The 16,192-nt window shown below is 52.4% G+C and overlaps 1 protein-coding gene across 1 annotated transcript in view; it reads left to right on the top strand.

Annotated features, from left to right (window-relative positions):
- The first annotated feature begins 815 nt into the window (after positions 1-815).
- Positions 816-16,192, top strand: part of ENPP3 (ectonucleotide pyrophosphatase/phosphodiesterase 3) — a 51,776-nt gene continuing 36,399 nt past the window's right edge. The window contains exons 1-6 of the mRNA XM_054393188.1: positions 816-947; positions 5,380-5,449; positions 7,615-7,737; positions 10,517-10,642; positions 11,409-11,469; positions 13,337-13,434. Of these exons, the coding sequence (XP_054249163.1) occupies positions 831-947; positions 5,380-5,449; positions 7,615-7,737; positions 10,517-10,642; positions 11,409-11,469; positions 13,337-13,434 (595 nt within the window). The 5' untranslated portion in view covers positions 816-830. The remainder of the gene's footprint in view (positions 948-5,379; positions 5,450-7,614; positions 7,738-10,516; positions 10,643-11,408; positions 11,470-13,336; positions 13,435-16,192) is intronic.

Genomic DNA, 16,192 nt, shown 5'->3' on the forward strand with positions numbered 1-16,192 from the left:
CACTCAGTGCCATGGTCTGGTCGAGGTGGTGTTGTCAGGTCATAGGCTGGGCTGGATGATCTCAGAGCTCTATTCCAGCCTCAGTAATTCTGTGATTTTGTGACTCTGTAATTGTTGTAAGCTGTTGTTGGAGTTGTGTGTTCTAGGAAGTACTGTGGCAGAAACCACCTGAGCAGACGACAAGCCTTACAAGAAGCCCTGCAAGTGTGACCCAACTGGACTAGGGTTAGGCAGCCACAACATTCCTAGACAACCTGTTCCAGTGTCTCCCCACCCTTACTGTCAAGAATTTCTTCCTAATCTCCCCTTTTCCAGCTCCAACCATTCACCAGAGTGCCATGGCCTTTCAAATAGTAGTGGCTTGGCAACTTCTCCCTCCAGTTCCCTCTGGACCTGTGGATGAGATGTCATGAGGCCCCATGGACTTGTGCCCCTTCAGGTTAAATACATTTAACACTTCCTTTGAAGATAACAAATGCCCTGGAGGACAGGCTTTTAACCAAGTAGTTGAGTGCTTGAGCCTCTGTTCCATTTGCATTTTCTGCCTTGGCAACATATTACTCCTAATCTCCAGGAAAGAATTTACTACTGCTGCTCTTATCTTGAAACGTGCCTTGTGCTCTGCACACAGATAATGCTTTGCAGCCTTTGACCTTTCTGAGTTTCCCTGCTTACTTTGACTTCCTCCAAGCTTATCACTGTGAAAACCACCAGGAGTTCAAAAAAAATCAAAGTGCATGCAGGCTTGAAGCAGGGGCAGGACCTCAGTCACAGCTAAGCCAGCTGGGGAGGCTGAGGGACGCAGCGGCCAAGAGGCAGATTTGGTCAAAATGGAGCTTGAAGGTCATATGATCAGGGAGCATAGCAGACATTTGGATGAGATATCTTCAAAACCAACAGAGTATGTGAAGAAAAAAAAGCTCCTGATATACCAAGTCATCTGTGCTGTAAGTAGTGCTGCTCTTCAGGGCTGCTGCGTTAGTGCAGTTCTCAAAGCTGAAGAATCTTTAGACGTTCCCTGGTGTTAATGTAATCCTCCAGGGTAGTTTGGGCAGTGAGGCTTAAAGTTTTACTCCATGAGTGCATGAACTCTCCTACAGAGGTCTAAAGGTCTTCTGGGACTCAGCAAGTGAATTTGCCATTTTCTTTGTTTTTTTGGGGGGGGTTTGTTTGTTTGTTTGTTTGTTTCCTGGCACTGAACTTCACTTTTTGTTTTGCTGTGACAGCCTAGCAGCTCTTCTGCACAGCAAAGACATTGCTTCCGTACTTGATTTGGTACATTTGTTCCAAACAGACGTGTGTGAGGCCAAAGCAGCTTTGGTTCCTCTTTGTTTGCTTTTTTTTCCATCTTAGGATTTGTGGTAAACAAAACAAAGCCTATAGGCAAGGTGCTGGTGAACAACGTTCAGGAAGCAAAGCATGGGAGAAGAGTAATGAACTGTTTTTGTCAGCCCCACACCTCACATACTGTGGCAGCTCTTGCCATCTTCTCTGGGGCTGTAAGAGTCATGTAGCTGCCTTGTAAATAGTCCTGTGGAAGGGGTTTGTTCTGTTTTTTAAATGGTTAAGGTTCTGGTTGTGGCCGCAAAAGCCCACATCATCCCTACAGCTGGACTGGGGCAGTGTGCTCTGGATGATCAGGGAGTGAGGGGGATGGGAAATGGTTGAAGGGAAGAAGTCAGAGAACTGTGATCAATGGGACAGAGTCTAGTTGGAGGCCTGTGCCTGGTGGAGTCCCTCAGGGGTCAGCACTGGGACCAGAGCTGTTCAATATATTCATCAGCAACCTGGATGAGGGCACAGAGAGCACTGTCAGCAAGTTTGCTGATGGCACCAAACTGGGAGCAGTGGTGACCCAGGAGGGTTGTGCTGCCATTCAGCCAGACCTGGACAGGCTGAGAGCTGGCCAGGGAGAAATGGAATGGAATTCAACAAGGGCAAAGGCAGAGTCTTGCACCTGGGAAAGAACAACCTCATGGAGCAGGATAGGTTGGGGACTGAGCTGTTGGAGAGCAGGAAAAGGACACCCATGGCTGTTAGGAAAAGGGGTTTGGGTTGCTCAGATGGAGCATTTTCTATTCACAGAAGCTGCTGCAGGTCACACCTGTGCTGAGCAGTGGTGAGCTGCTCACACAGCCTGGCACACCTGAAGGGCAGGGACTGAGCTGCTGGAGAGCAGTGAAAGGGAAGAGGACCTGGGGGTCCTAGTGGGTGGGAGGCTGACCATGAGCCAGCAATGTGCTCTGGTGGCCAAGAAGGCCAAGGGAATCCTGGGCTGTGGTCAGTAGGTCAGAGAGGTTCTCCTGCCCCTCTGCTCTGCCCTGCTGAGGCCACAGCTGGAATATTGTGTCCAGTTCTGGGCCCTCAGTTCAAGAAGGACCTCAGGGAACTGCTTGAGAGAGTCCAGCACAGAGCCATGAAAATGCTGAAGGCAGTGGAAAAAACTTCCTTAGGAGGAGAGCCTGAGGGAGCTGAGGGCTCTGGAGCTTGGAGAGGAGGAGCCTGAGGGTGACCTCATTGCTGTTGATAAAGATGTGCAGGGGGAGTGCCCAGAGGCTGGAGCCAGGCTCTGCTGGGGGATGCCCAATGCCAGCACAAGGGGCAGTGGTGGAAGCTGAGCCAGAGGATTATCATGACTGCAGGAAGGTTCTAGTAACTGTTTCTTGCAGCCCAGAAGTCCAAGGGCAGCCTGGGCTGCATCCAAAGCAATGTGACCAGAGATGGAGAGAGGGGATCCTGCCCCTCTGCTCTGGGGAGACCTCACATGGAGTTGGGCCCCAACACAAGAGAGACATGGAGCTGCTGAAGCAAGTCCAGAGGAGGCCACAAAGATAATCAGAAGGCTGAGAACTTCCCCTATGGGGACAGGCTGAGAGAGTTGGGACTGTTCAGCCTGGAGAATAGAAGGCTCTAGTAAGACCTCAAAGCAGCATTTTGGTGTCTGAAGGGGGCTACAGGATAGCTGGGGAGGGACTTTTGACAAGAGATTGTAGTGACAGGACAAGGGATGATGGTTTGAAACTGGGGCAGGGTAGGTTTAGGTTGGACATCAGGAGGACGTTCTGCACAGTGAGGCTGAGGAGACACTGGAACAGGCTGCCCAGGAGGTAGTTGTGACCCCATCTCTGGAGACATTCAAGATCAGACTTGATGTGTCCCAGGGCAGCCTGCTCCAGTTGGAGCTGTCCCTGCTGCCTGCAGGAGGGTTGGACAAGATGCCCTTTGAGAATCCCTTCCAGCCCAATGCACTCTGTGACTCTGTGTTCCATCCTCTGTCACATTTGTGTGGGCAGGTCCTGCCTGACCAACCTGATCTCCTTCTCTGCTCAGGTGACTGCCTGTGGGTGTGGGGCAGGCTGTGGATGAAGTCTGCCTGGACTTCAGCAAAGCCTTTGACACCTCCCCCACAGCAAACTCCTGGCCAAGCTGTCAGCCCCTGGCCTGGACAGGAGCTCTGTGCTGGGTTAGGAACTGGCTGGAGGGCAGGACCCAGAGAGTGGTGGTGAATGGTGCCACTGCCAGCTGGCAGCCAGGCACCAGTGGTGCCCCCCAGGGATCAGTGCTGGGCCCCATCCTGTTCAACCTCTTTATTGATGATCTGGATGAGGGGATTGAGTCCAGCATCAGTAAGTTTGCAGATGACACCAAGCTGGGGGCAGGAGTGGATCTGCTGGAGGCTAGGAGAGCTCTGCAGAGGGACCTTGGCAGGCTGGACAGATGGGCAGAGTCCAAGGGCATGAGATTCAACACATCCAAGTGCCAGGTGCTGCACTTTGGCCACAACAACCCCAAGCAGTGCTACAGGCTGGGGTCAGAGTGGCTGGAGAGCAGCCAGGCAGAGAGGGACCTGGGGGTGCTGGGTGACAGCAGCTGAACAGGAGCCAGCAGTGTGCCCAGGTGGCCAAGAAGGCCAAGGGCATCCTGGCCTGGATCAGGAATAGTGTGGCCAGCAGGAGCAGGGAAGTCATCCTGCCCTGTGCTCAGCACTGGTTAGACCACACCTTGAGTGCTGTGTCCAGGTCTGGGCTCCTCAGTTCAAAAAAGATGTGGAGATGCTGGAAGTTGTCCAGAGAAGGGCAAGGAGGCTGGGGAGGGGTCTGGAGCACAGCCCTGTGAGGAGAGGCTGAGGGAGCTGGGGGTGTTTAGCCTGGAGAAGAGGAGGCTCAGGGGAGACCTCATTGCTGTCTACAACTACCTGAAAGGAGGTTGTAGCCAGGTGGGGGTTGGGCTCTTCTCCCAGGCAACCAGCAGCAGAAGGAGAGGACACAGTCTCAAGCTGCGCCAGGGGAGGTTTAGGCTGATGTTAGGGAGAAATTCTTCCCAGAAAGAGAGATTGCCCATTGGGATGTGCTGCCCAGGGAGGTGGTGGATTCACCATCCCTGGAAGTGTTTAAAACAAGACTGGATGAGGGCTTGGTGCCATGGGTTAGTTGATTAGATAGATGGTGCTGGGAGATAGGTTGGACTTGATCTTGGAGGTCTTTTCCAAACTGGTGAATCCTGTGATTTCCCCAGAGCAGCACAGAGCCTTCCATCTCAAGTGTCTGTTCAGCACATGGAGGCCTCCTCAGCTCTTCACCAGTCTCCCATTTTGCTGCTTTCTGCTTGTCCCTTTCCAATTCCCTCCTACCTCACTGCTTTGTTGACTTCTTACAAGGAGCTGACTTGTGGATGAAAGTTGGAGAGCTGCAAGCCTTGATCCAACTGAGTCCCTTGAGAAATCCCTGGGAGCATTTCAGTAAAGTGCAGAAACTTGATCAAAGGAATTTCCTTCTCTTGGCACAGACTAAGACTTTGCAGAGCAGTGCCTGCATGGCTTCCTTCTGCTCTCTTTTCCCTGACTGCCACATTTCCCTGGCCATAGGTTAGAAGGGTGGTATTGATGTGTGGGCTGGGGAGAAATCCACAGGATTATCATTTTGGTGGCTTCCCAGCCCTCAGGCTCAGAAGGGCTCCCATGTTTTGGTGGAAATCCTTAGTTTGTAAGATGTCACACCCCCAGGGGCATCAAAACCACACAGCTGATCTCTAACTAAGGTAAAGGTCTACAAATACTTCAAGGGTGGGTGGGACCAGTCTTGTTTTAGTGGCACCCAGTAACAGCACAAGGGCTAGCAGGCACGACTTGAACATGAGAAGTTCCACTTAAACATGAGGATGATTTCAGGGTGACAGGGCCCTGGAGCAGGCTGCCCAGGGAGGTGGTGGAGCCTCCCATCTCTGGAGCCTTCCAAATCCCACCTGCACATGGTCCTGTGTGACTTTCTCATGGCAGGAGGGCTGGACTGGATGATCTGCAGAGGTCCCTCCCAAGCCCTGTGGTTGTGTGGCTGTGGTAACAGTTTATGACAAGTGGATTCTCCTGTTTCTGTGTGACAGGTGCTGCTGTGTGCTCTGGTGGTTGTCTCTCTGGGACTAGGTCTAGGACTAGGACTGAACAAGGAACAAAGTAAGTTTGTGGCACTTTCAGCATAATAACCACTGAAGCTAGAGCTGGAAAAGGTCTGCAGCAGAGGCTCTTTTGTAGCATGATGTAAATGTTCTGTAAAAATCAAGAGGCCACCTGAGGAGAACCCCAGATCTCCAAACACAGCTCCATTCCAGCCTGCAGAAGGACAAGAGAGTTCACACTGCTTGAAGCACTCTGAGCACCTACATTTCCTTTAAAGCTGGGAATGTCTTGTGTGGGGAATGCCTTTAGAAAGAGCAGGTCTGCACCTGCAGGGCTTTAAGCAATGAGGTAACATGGGAAGGTGTTGGTTGGCAGTCACTGACCATGAGCCAGCAGTGCCCAGGGGGCCAAGAAAGCCAAAGGCATCCTGGCTTGGGTCAGAAGCAGGGTGGGCAGCAGGGACAGGAGGTGACCCTCCCCCTGTGCTCAGCACTGGGGAGGCCACACCTCGAGTGCTGTGTTCAGCTCTGGGCTCTCACTGCAGGAAGGACATTGAGGGGCTGGAGCCTGTGCAGAGCAGGGCAGTGAGGCTGGAGAAGGGCCTGGAGCCCCTGGGCTAGAGGAGGGGCTGAGGGAGCTGGGGGAGTTCAGGCTGGAGAAGAGGAGGCTGAGGGAGACCTCATTGCTCTCTGCAGCTCCCTGAAGGGAGGTTGGAGTGAGGAGGGAGCAGCCTCTGCTCCTTGGTGGCAAGGGACAGGAGCAGAGGAAATGGTTCCAAGCTGCCCCAGGGGAGGCTCAGGCTGGAGCTCAGGAAATATTTCTGCACTGGAAGGGCTCTCAGACATTGGAATGTTCTGTCCAGGGCAGTGCTGGAGTCACCATCCCTGGGGGTGTTCCAGCAGCATGGACCTGGTGCTTAGGGACATGGTTTGGTGCTGAGCCTGCAGTGCTGGTGGAGGGCTGGACTGGGTGAGGTCTCTCCAACCAGATGCATTCTGTGAGCTGTGGCCAAGCAGTAACAGATCAGAATGCAAGGGGGTTTTGCATTAATTGCCTTTTTGCCCCTGGCTAGCTTGAACAAAGTCATTTTAGCTCTACATGGCTTCTACCCAGTGGGTGTTAAAGCCCAAGTTTTGTAGGCACCCTGAAGGAGCATGAACCTTTTGGCAAACCCAGTAGGGCTGCAGCAGGAAACCTGAGTTATCCTTGGCTGGGTGAGTGGACAAGAGAGGTGGAAATGGAGGTGCTCAGAGTGCTGCAAGCAGTGTGGACTGTCCTGTCCTTGTGCTGTGTTTGGAGGTTTGGGCTGCTCCTCAGGTGGCCTCAGGAAAGCCAGAGCTTTCCCTTTGTGCTGCAGGAAGGTGTCACAGCTGTGCTGTCTCCATCCCCATGAGGACCCTCATTTAAACTCTTTCTTTTGATCAGAGCAACCAAACCTGCAGATTTGGAAGGGGCTTTGTAAAGATTAAGCAGAGAGGTGTGATCAGAGTCCCAAGTGCAATAATAAGACTTATGGGCTCTGTCCATCTCCCCAGGATTGCTTCCCACCCTACCCATGGCCCAGGACCCCATTTCAGTCCCTGCCCAGTGATGGTGCAGCAGGCCTGGTGCCCAGGTCCCCACAGCCATGCCCTGTGTGGCCATGGGTCCCACTGAGCCAGGCCACCCACAGGCCACCAGCCTGGCCTTGTCCTGTCCCTGTGCCTAGGGAGGTGCCCACTGCCTGGTGCCTGGCTCAGCAGTGGGATGGGCTCTGGCTGCCAGGCCCTGAGCAGCTGTCCCTGGGGAGTGCCCATGGCTCTAGGTGCCCAGCTCTGAGAGAGCCCTGTGCCACGCAGCTCCTTGGCAGGTCCATTGGGTGATGTCCAAAGTGGGAGCCACTCTTCCTCTTGCATCCATGACCCACAGGTGATGCCAGTTTCCCCCTCCTCTTGCTGGGAGGGTGGGACACCTGGGCATTGCCTCCTGTGCCACCAGTCCTGGGGGACCCTGCCTCACAAAGAGCCCTGCCACAGGCTCTGGGTGACATGGCTCCAACAGCCACCAGGATCCTCAACACCCAAAGGGCCTCCTGCAGCTTTGGTTTTGCCTTCCTGTCCCTGAAAATTCCTCGGGAAAAAGATCTGTGAAGTTGCTCAGCACATTTCCCCTCCCAGACTGAGCCCATGACCCGTTTCTGTGAGCTGTGATGCCAGCACTCAGCCTCTGCCTTCTCCTCACAGCCAGCTGCAGACACAAGTGCCACGACCCCCCCGGCGCCACTGTGCCAGGCTGCCGCTGCGACAGCCACTGCCAGGAGCGGGGGGACTGCTGCTGGGACTATGAGGACACCTGCCTGCAGCCAGGTATGCTCTACAGGCAGTGCCCCTGCCTGCCATTCTGCTTTGGGGTTGGTGGTACCCACAGGGAAAGGATCAGTCCTCCTGTTTACAGATAGACAGAATTGGTGTGACACGCCCCAGGAATGGGGCAGCCCAGCTGCTTCTGCACTCAGAGGGATGTCAGTCAGTCAGCTGGTAGGACACAGCATCCTCCTGTGCCTTTGTCAAGTCAGATCCCTCTGCTTCTGTCCCCCACGGACAGCAAAAGCGCTTGCAGGGCACATTTGCTCTGCAGGTGGAGCTGTGGATTGAGTGTAAGCAGAGACCATCAGTTACCTTTGTTCAGGGCCCTGCAGTGCTGCTGCTGTTTCCCAGGCCTGGGGTTGGAGGTCTGTGTTTGTCTGCCAGGGGACTGACCAGGCTCTGCAGCAGGGCAGAGGGGCTGGAGAAGAGTGGCTGGAGAGCTGCTTGGTGGAGAAAGACCTGAGGGTGCTGACTGATGGCTGAGTAAACATGAAGCAGTGGTGTGCCCAGGTGGCCAAGAAGGCTGAAGGCATCCTGGCTTGCATCAGGAATAGTGTGGCCAGCAGGGCTAGGGATGGGATTGTGCTCCTCTGCTCAGCACTGCTGAGGCCACACCCCACATGCTGGGTTCTGGTATAGGCCCCTCACTACAGGAAGAACACTGAGGGGCTGCAGCAGGGCCAGAGAAGGGGAACAAAGCTGGGGAAGGGTCTTGAACACGAGTGTAGTGAGGAGGGGCTGAGGGAACTGGGGGTGTTTAGTCTGGAGAAGAGGAGGCTGAGGAGAGATCTCATCACCCTCTGCAACTCCCTGAAAGGAGGTTGGAACCAGGATGAGGTTGGAGCCAGGATGGAGTTGGTCTCTTCTCACATGCAACAAGTGACAGGACAAGAGGAAACAGCCTCGGGCTGCAGCAGGGCCAGAGAAGTGGAACAAAGCTGGGGAAGGGTCTTGAACACGAGTGTGGTGAGGAGGGGCTGAGGGAACTGGGGGTGTTTAGTCTGGAGAAGAGGAGGCTGAGGAGAGACCTCATCACCCTCTGCAACTCCCTGAAAGGAGGTTGGAGCCAGGATGAGGTTGGAGCCAGGATGGAGTTGGTCTCTTCTCACATGCAACAAGTGACAGGACAAGAGGAAACAGCCTCAAGCTGCATGGATGTGGTGCTGAGGGACATGGGGTAGTGGCAGTGGCTCCATAGCAGGGGTGAGGCTGTGAGCTCTGGGGGAGTGCTTGGACTTGATGGTCTCAAAGGTCTCCTCTAACCTCACAGTTCTATGGTTCTCAAGCCTTCTCCAGTTACTCTCTCTGCTCTCCCAGCAGCTGCTCAGAGGTTTCCTCATCTCTCTCTCTCTCTCTCTCTGCCTCCCCCATTTTTTGCAATCTGTTGGGAATCCTGAGCAACAGCAGGGAAAAGAAGGAGAAATATGGCTTTGAGAATTATTGATTTTTAAATCTTCCTAGAAGGCTGGAAGACACCAAAGAGGGTGACTCTGGGAACACTTTTGTGAAAATAAATTATTCAGTGACCCCGAAATAGACTTCATGTGTTAAAGGAAATCTTGAGTTTTCCATTCAAGCAGGATATGTAGAATCATAAAATCAGTCAGGGTTGGAAGGGACCTCAAGGATCATCCAGTTCCAACCCCCCTGCCATGGGCAGGCACACCTCACACTACAGCAGGCTGGCCAGAGCCTCATCCAGCCTGGCCTTAAACACCTCCAGGGATGGGGCCTCAACCACCTCCCTGGACAACCCATTCCAGGCTCTCACCACTCTCATGGGGAAGAACTTCTTCCTGATGCCCAGTCTGAATCTCCCCACTTCCAACTCAGTTCCATTCCCCCCAGTCCCATCACTACCTGATATGCTAGAAAGTCCCTCCCCAGCTTTCTTGTAGCCCCCTTCAGATATTGAAAAGCCACAAGAAGGTCTCCTCAGAGCCTTCTCTTCTCCAGACTGAACAGCCCCAACTCTCTCAGTCTGTCCTCATAGGAGAGGTGCTCCAGCCCTCTGCTCATCCTGGTGACCCTTCTCTGGACACCTTCCAGCATGTCCATAGCCCTCTCGTAACAGAGGCTCCAGAACTGGACCCAGAGCTCCAGGTGTGGTCTGAGCAGAGTAGAGCAGAGGGGGAGAATCCCCTCCCTGGCCCTGCTGGCCACGCTTCTCCTGATGCAGCCCAGGCTCTGCTTGGCTCTCTGGGCTGCAAGTGCTCACTGCTGGCTCCTGTTGAGCTTCTCATCCCCCAGCACCCCCAAATCCCTCTCCTCAGGGCTGCTTCCCAGCCAGTCCCTGCCCAACCTGGATTTGTGCTTGGGATTGCCTCGACCCAGCTGCAGGACCCTGCACTTGGTCTTGTTGAACCTCCTGAGGTTGGCTTGTGCTCACCTCTCCAGCCTGTCCAGGTCCCTCTGGATGGATCCCTTCCCTCCAGCCTGTCTGCTGCACCACACAGCTTGGTGTCATCAGCAAACTTGCTGGGGGTGCACTCAATGCCTCTGTCCATGGCACCAACAAAGATGTTGAACAGGACTGGTCCCAGGACTGAGCCCTGAGGGACTCCACTTGTCCCTGGCCTCCACTGGGACATGGAGCCATTGACAGCCACTCTTTGCGTGCAGCCGTCGTGCCAGTTCTTTATCCATTTGGTGGTCAATTCTACTTTAACAAAAATTCATTTAAAAAACCCATACAAATCAGAGTTTGGGAGATTTCCACAGCCAGGAGTTTCCATAGTGCTTTGTGACCCAGCTCCTAAGCTCTGCCTTCCCCCTGCAGCCCGATCTTGGCGGTGCACGAACTTCCGCTGCGGGGAGACTCGGCTGCCTGGCAGCCACTGCTCCTGTTCTGATGACTGCCTGCAGAAAAAGGACTGCTGTGTAAACTACTACACTGCTTGCCAAGGTAAAGCAGCACGGAAAATGTAAAGACATTTGCAAATCTGGCAGATATAAAGGCAGATGGCATTTGTTTCTCGAGGGCAGAGCCTGACGGTGACCCCTTGGGAAATGGCAGAGTGCTGAGGTGAAGCTTTTGCTATTTTGAACTGGAAAAGATGGTTTCGGGAGAACAATGGGATGTGTCCCTCAGAGGAAAGGCAGAGGGTTTGGAATATTGCACCAGTGTTCCCTGCCTTGCCTTTCCCTTTCCCCCCTTTCCCCCTTTTCCCTCCTTTCCCCCCTTCCCTTCTGTCTTCCCCCTTTCTTTCCCCCTTTCTTTCCCCCTTTCTTTCCCCCTTTCTTTCCCCCTTTCTTTCCCCCTTTCTTTCCCCCTTTCTTTCCCCCTTTCTTTCCCCCTTTCTTTCCCCCTTTCTTTCCCCTCCCCCCTCCCCCTCCCCTCCCCCTCCCCTTCCCCTCCCCCCCCCCTCCCCTCCCCTCCCCTCTCCCCAGGTTAAGCTTTCATAGTGATTTCTTCTCCATTTTCTTGCCTGTGTAGTAACTGTGCTTTGCTTTTCACTTCCAATCGTCAGCATCAGCCCTTTCAGGGGTTCAGGGCATAGTAGGTTGCACTAAGTTATTTCTAAAGGTACCTTCAGGCCTACATTTCTATAATTCTCTGTTGAAGCAGAAAAAAAGTACCAAGAAGAGATCTCAAAAGATAACGAGGAGACTCTTTCTTGTTTGGGTGATGCCTTAAAATGCTGACTCAGTATTTTCTTTGGTCCTTTTAGGTGAAGTACCTTGGGTAGAAGAACCATGTGAGTCCCTGGCAGCTCCTCAGTGTCCCTTTGGGTAAGGATAAAACAATTTTGTCTTCTTAGCAAATACAATTGTTGTGACTGTCAGGAATATCTCAGTGGCCTCAAGAAGGTCTTCAGGAGGTTTTTGTCTTTACTGAGAAGGAGGTTTTCTGCCCTTGAAGAATATTCTACAGAAGTGGTTTGTGGCTGCCCAGCAATGTTTTCCCTTTCTAAAATCTATCTCATTTAGTTGCACATTTATTGATCAGTTACAATTTAGAGCAGAGGACAGGAGTTCAGGCTGAAAGTCACTTGGAAAAGAGCTGGAAAAATTGTTAGAGTTACCTCAAGGCTCACCTCTCACTCTTCATAGTCCATTTTATGTTTCCATGTTACATCTGTGATAATTCTGAGAATTCACCCAGGGCAAACTGCAACAGCTGTTGAAACCTGTGACTGCAGTTCTTTATCTAAGTTAGAGGGAAATTTTACCTTGAATTATCTGTTAGAAGAAATGGAAAGGGGTGTGGAAAATGAAGCTAAGAAAGCAGCCTGACATCTGCAAACATTGAAACCTGATAATTGTGATGGCTGCCTGCAGCACACAGAATCACAGAATGGCTTGGGCTGGAAGGGACCTCAGAGATCAGCTGCTCCAAACCCCTGCCTCAGCTAGACTCAGCCTGGCCTTGAACACCCCCAGGGAGGAGGCATCCACAGACTCCCTGGGCAGCCTGTGCCAGAGGCTCATCACCCTCAGACCGAAGAACTTCTTCCTCAGCTCCACTCTAACCCTGCTCTGCCTCAGCTTCAAACCATTCCCCCTTGGCCTGTCTCTAGACACCCTCAGGAAAAGTCTCTCTGCAGCCTTCCTGCAGGATCCCTTCAGGCACTGACAGGCAGCTCTAAGGTCCCCCTGGAGCCTTCTCCTCCCCAGGCTGCACACCCCCAGCTCCCTCAGCCTGGCCTCACAGCAGAGCTGCTCCAGCCCTTGGAGCATCTTTGTGGCCTCCTCTGGACTCACTCCAGCAGCAATGTGTCCTTCTTCTGCTGGGGACACCAGACCTGGAGGCAGGATTGGAGGTGAGGTCTCAGCAGAGCAGAGCCAAGGGGCAGAATCTCCTCTCCTGCTCTGCTGCTCACACTCCTCTGGCTGCAGCCCAGCACACAGCTGCCTGCTGGGCTGCAGGAGGGCACTGCTGGCTCCTGGGGAGCTCAGCACCCAGTGAAGGGCCTGGAACATCTGTGTGAGGAGGAAAGGCTGAGAGCCCTGGGGCTGTTTAGCCTGGAGAGGAGAAGGCTGAGAGGGATCTGATCAATGGTTACAAATGTCTGAGGGGTGGGGGATAAGAAGGGGCCAGGCTCTGCTCAGTGGTGTCCTGGAGTAGGACAAGGGGCAGTGGACAACAACTGGAACCCAGGAGGTTCCACCTCAACATGAGGAGAAACTTCTTTGGTGTGAGCTTGCTGGAGCCCTGGAGCAGGCTGCCCAGAGAGGTTGTGGAGTCTCCTTCTCTGGAGCCTTTCCAGCCCCACCTGGATGTGTTCCTGTGTGACCTGCCCTTGGTGACCCTGCTCTGGCAGGGGGTTGGCCTGGATGATCTCTGGAGCTCCCTTCCAAGCCCTACCACTCTGTGATTCCGTGATTCTATTTGCTCTCAAGATGGAACTCTTTGTTTACTGTGATTTGTTAGATATCTGTTAGATATTTGTTACCTGTATCATTTTTTACCTATATTTGTGTTGTATATATATCTTTGTCATGTTTTTTTTTCTTATATATTAATTTGTTACTGTGATATTATTTCTGGGGAGTCCATGGGAGTTCTGGGTCCTGCTTTTAAGAGTGAAATTTATGTTGTATTTGTGTGTTTGTGCTGAGCAAGTCACCAACTCTCCAGACTCCTATTCCCCTGTAGGTTCCTTCGCCCACCACTTCTCCTGTTCTCCATGGATGGCTTCAGAGCAGAGTACTTGCACACCTGGGGCTCCTTGCTGCCAAATATTGCAAAATTCAGTAAGTTACTAAGACTGCTTTGACTCCTTTCTTTAGAAGCCTGCATGCAATCTCTCCAGTCCTTTTTGCTGCTGTGTGCTGGGTTGAAATTACCTCCTAACTGATTTGAGAGACTTACCCCTCAAAAATAAATCTCCAGACCAGCTCAGCTGGGGCTGGAAGCAAATGAAGCTCTATTTGCAAGCAAACTATAATCTGGAGATATGAAATGCAATGAATGTGTACCCAATATACAACAGATATGTACAACAGAGATACACTTAGAGTCTATAAACAACACAGAAACTCCTCAGGACCCCCTGGATGGATCCAGGGGGACTGTCCACCTCCTCCCTTATTCCCTCCCTCCATCCTTCCCTCTGCTTTGAAACTCCTCAGGACCTTCTGGATCCATCCAGGGGGACTGTTCACCTCCTCCCCTATTCCTTCCCTCCCTCCTTCCTTCTGCCTTACACAGCAGTCAAAACAGAGATCCCCCAGCAAGGCCATGGGAGAGAGAGAGAGGAAAGATGCAAGCAGAAGCAACAGAAGAAGAAGAAAGAGAGAGAGCTCTTTGTTCTCTGTATCTCCTTTAGCAAGCCAATGGATTCTGTAGACCTTAGCATTCTTTTCCTATTGCATCCAAAGGTAATTTTATTTTACTCTCAGTCTTTCAGTCAGGGTCTAGGCTGAAGTTCCCCCTTCCAACTGTAACTTGCTGTCATTCCCATGTGCTGCTCAGCAATACCAAAAGTAGCACAGCTCAGGTCTCCCTCCTCACTGTGCATTGTCACTGAGGCTGTGTTCTACAGGAGCTGTTGTATTTGCACAGCAAAGAGGATTGTTTTGGCTAACAAGCACTGGCCAGCAGCCTTTTCTTACATAAAATAGTTTGACATCTACATTCAAATACAACTTAAAACTGGGGAGAAAGGATTTCCTGCATTCTTTGTACTCTATTGAAAAATTCTAGCTGGTCAGGATATCATTAAAGAACAGTATGAGAGAGAAAATGCTTTGGGTTCCTGGGAATTTCTCCTGAAAGCTACACTTTTTCAAGTCAGATACTTTAAGATATCAACTAGGAAAGTATTTCAGCTCAAAGAATTACTTTAAAATTTAATATCATTGTATTAGAATTAAATGTAATGTTGATTTACTTATTGGTGTAATCCTGAAATGCTTCAGTGCAATCAGCATCACAGGGGACATCAGGTACTTTCTGAAAGGAGAGGAACCAACTTCCATCTCATTTATCTGAGCTCTGTCAGTCTTATTAACAGGCATTAGGTTTAGAGATCTGATAGTCCCCAAAACCATACAAAAAAGCATCTTAAGAGGACCTATAACTCCTCATTTCATGTCCTCTGGAATCCAGCTGTTCTATCATATGATTATGATCATCCTTGTGAGACCTCATCTGGAGTACTGAGCCCAGCTCTGGGTCCCCCAGCACAAGAAGGACACGTGGAACTGATGGAGTGGGGCAAGAGGAGGTCATGAAGATTATCAGAGGGCTGCAACACTTCTGTGAACACAGGCTGAGAGGGCTGGGGCTGTTTAGCCTGGAGAAGGCTCCAGGGAGACCTTAGGACAGCCTTCCAGTACCTGAAGGGGCTCCAGGAGAGCTGGGGAGGGACTTTGACAAAGGCTGCGAGTGACAGGATGAGGGACAATGGCTTTGAGCTGGAAGAAGGTGGATTTAGATTGGACATTAGGGAGAAATTATTGACATTGACAGCTCATGTTGACCTTCTCATCCACCAGCACCCCCAAGTCCCTCTCCTCAGGGCTGCTTTCTAGCCAGTCACTGCCCAGCCTATATTGGTGCTTGGGATTGCCCTGACCCAGCTGCAGGACCTTGCACTTGGTCTTGTTGAACCTCATGAAGTTGGCTTGTGCTCACCTCTGCAGCCTGTCCAGGTCCCTCTGGATGGATCCCTTCCCTCCAGCCTGTCTGCTGCACCACACAGCTTGGTGCCATCAGCAAACTTGCTGGGGGTGCACTCAATGCCTCTGTCCATGGCACCAACAAAGATGTTGAACAGGACTGGTCCCAGGACTGAGCCCTGAGGGACTCCACTTGTCCCTGGGTACCTGAAGGGGCTCCAGGAGAGCACATGGTGGAATTCACTCCACAGCAGGACAGGATGTGTTCCTGGGGGTGTCTGCATGGGAGATGTCTCCCTTTTTGTGGTAGTCAGAGCGTGTGTGGTTGGTACCACCAGGAGAGAGCCCAGAGAGCCAGTGAGCTCAGACAACAGGCAGAGGGTGCCACAGGACAAATGATTGCCTTAGCCTGGCACCCTTCAGAGTCCTGTGATGTATCCTGGGTGATGTTCAGCAGCTGTGTCAGGAGGACACAGCTCTCCTGGTGATCTTGCATCAGAACTGCCACCCCTCATGCAGATGTCTTGGGTAACTGAGGATGTCTCAGATGGCACCAGACCCCAGTGCAGGTCCTGCACCTGGGCTGGAACAATCCTCACTGTCAGTACAGACTGGGGGAGGAGGGGATAGAAAGCAGCCCTGAGGAAAAGGACTTGGGGGTGCTGATGGATGAGAAGCTGGACAGGAGCAGGCAGTGTGAGCTTGCAGCACAGAAGGCAAATCCCAGCCTGGGCTGCATCCAAAGCAGCATTGCCAGCAGAGCCAGAGAGGTGATTCTGCCACTTTGCTCTGCTCTGAGGAGACCTCACCTGGAGTGCTGTGTGCAGGGCTGGAGCCCTCACTATAGGAAGGACATGGAGCTGATGGAGAGGGTCCAGAGGAGGGCCAT

This window comes from Indicator indicator, chromosome 27 (assembly GCF_027791375.1).
Source record: "Indicator indicator isolate 239-I01 chromosome 27, UM_Iind_1.1, whole genome shotgun sequence".
In the NCBI taxonomy this organism is placed as follows: domain Eukaryota; kingdom Metazoa; phylum Chordata; class Aves; order Piciformes; family Indicatoridae; genus Indicator; species Indicator indicator.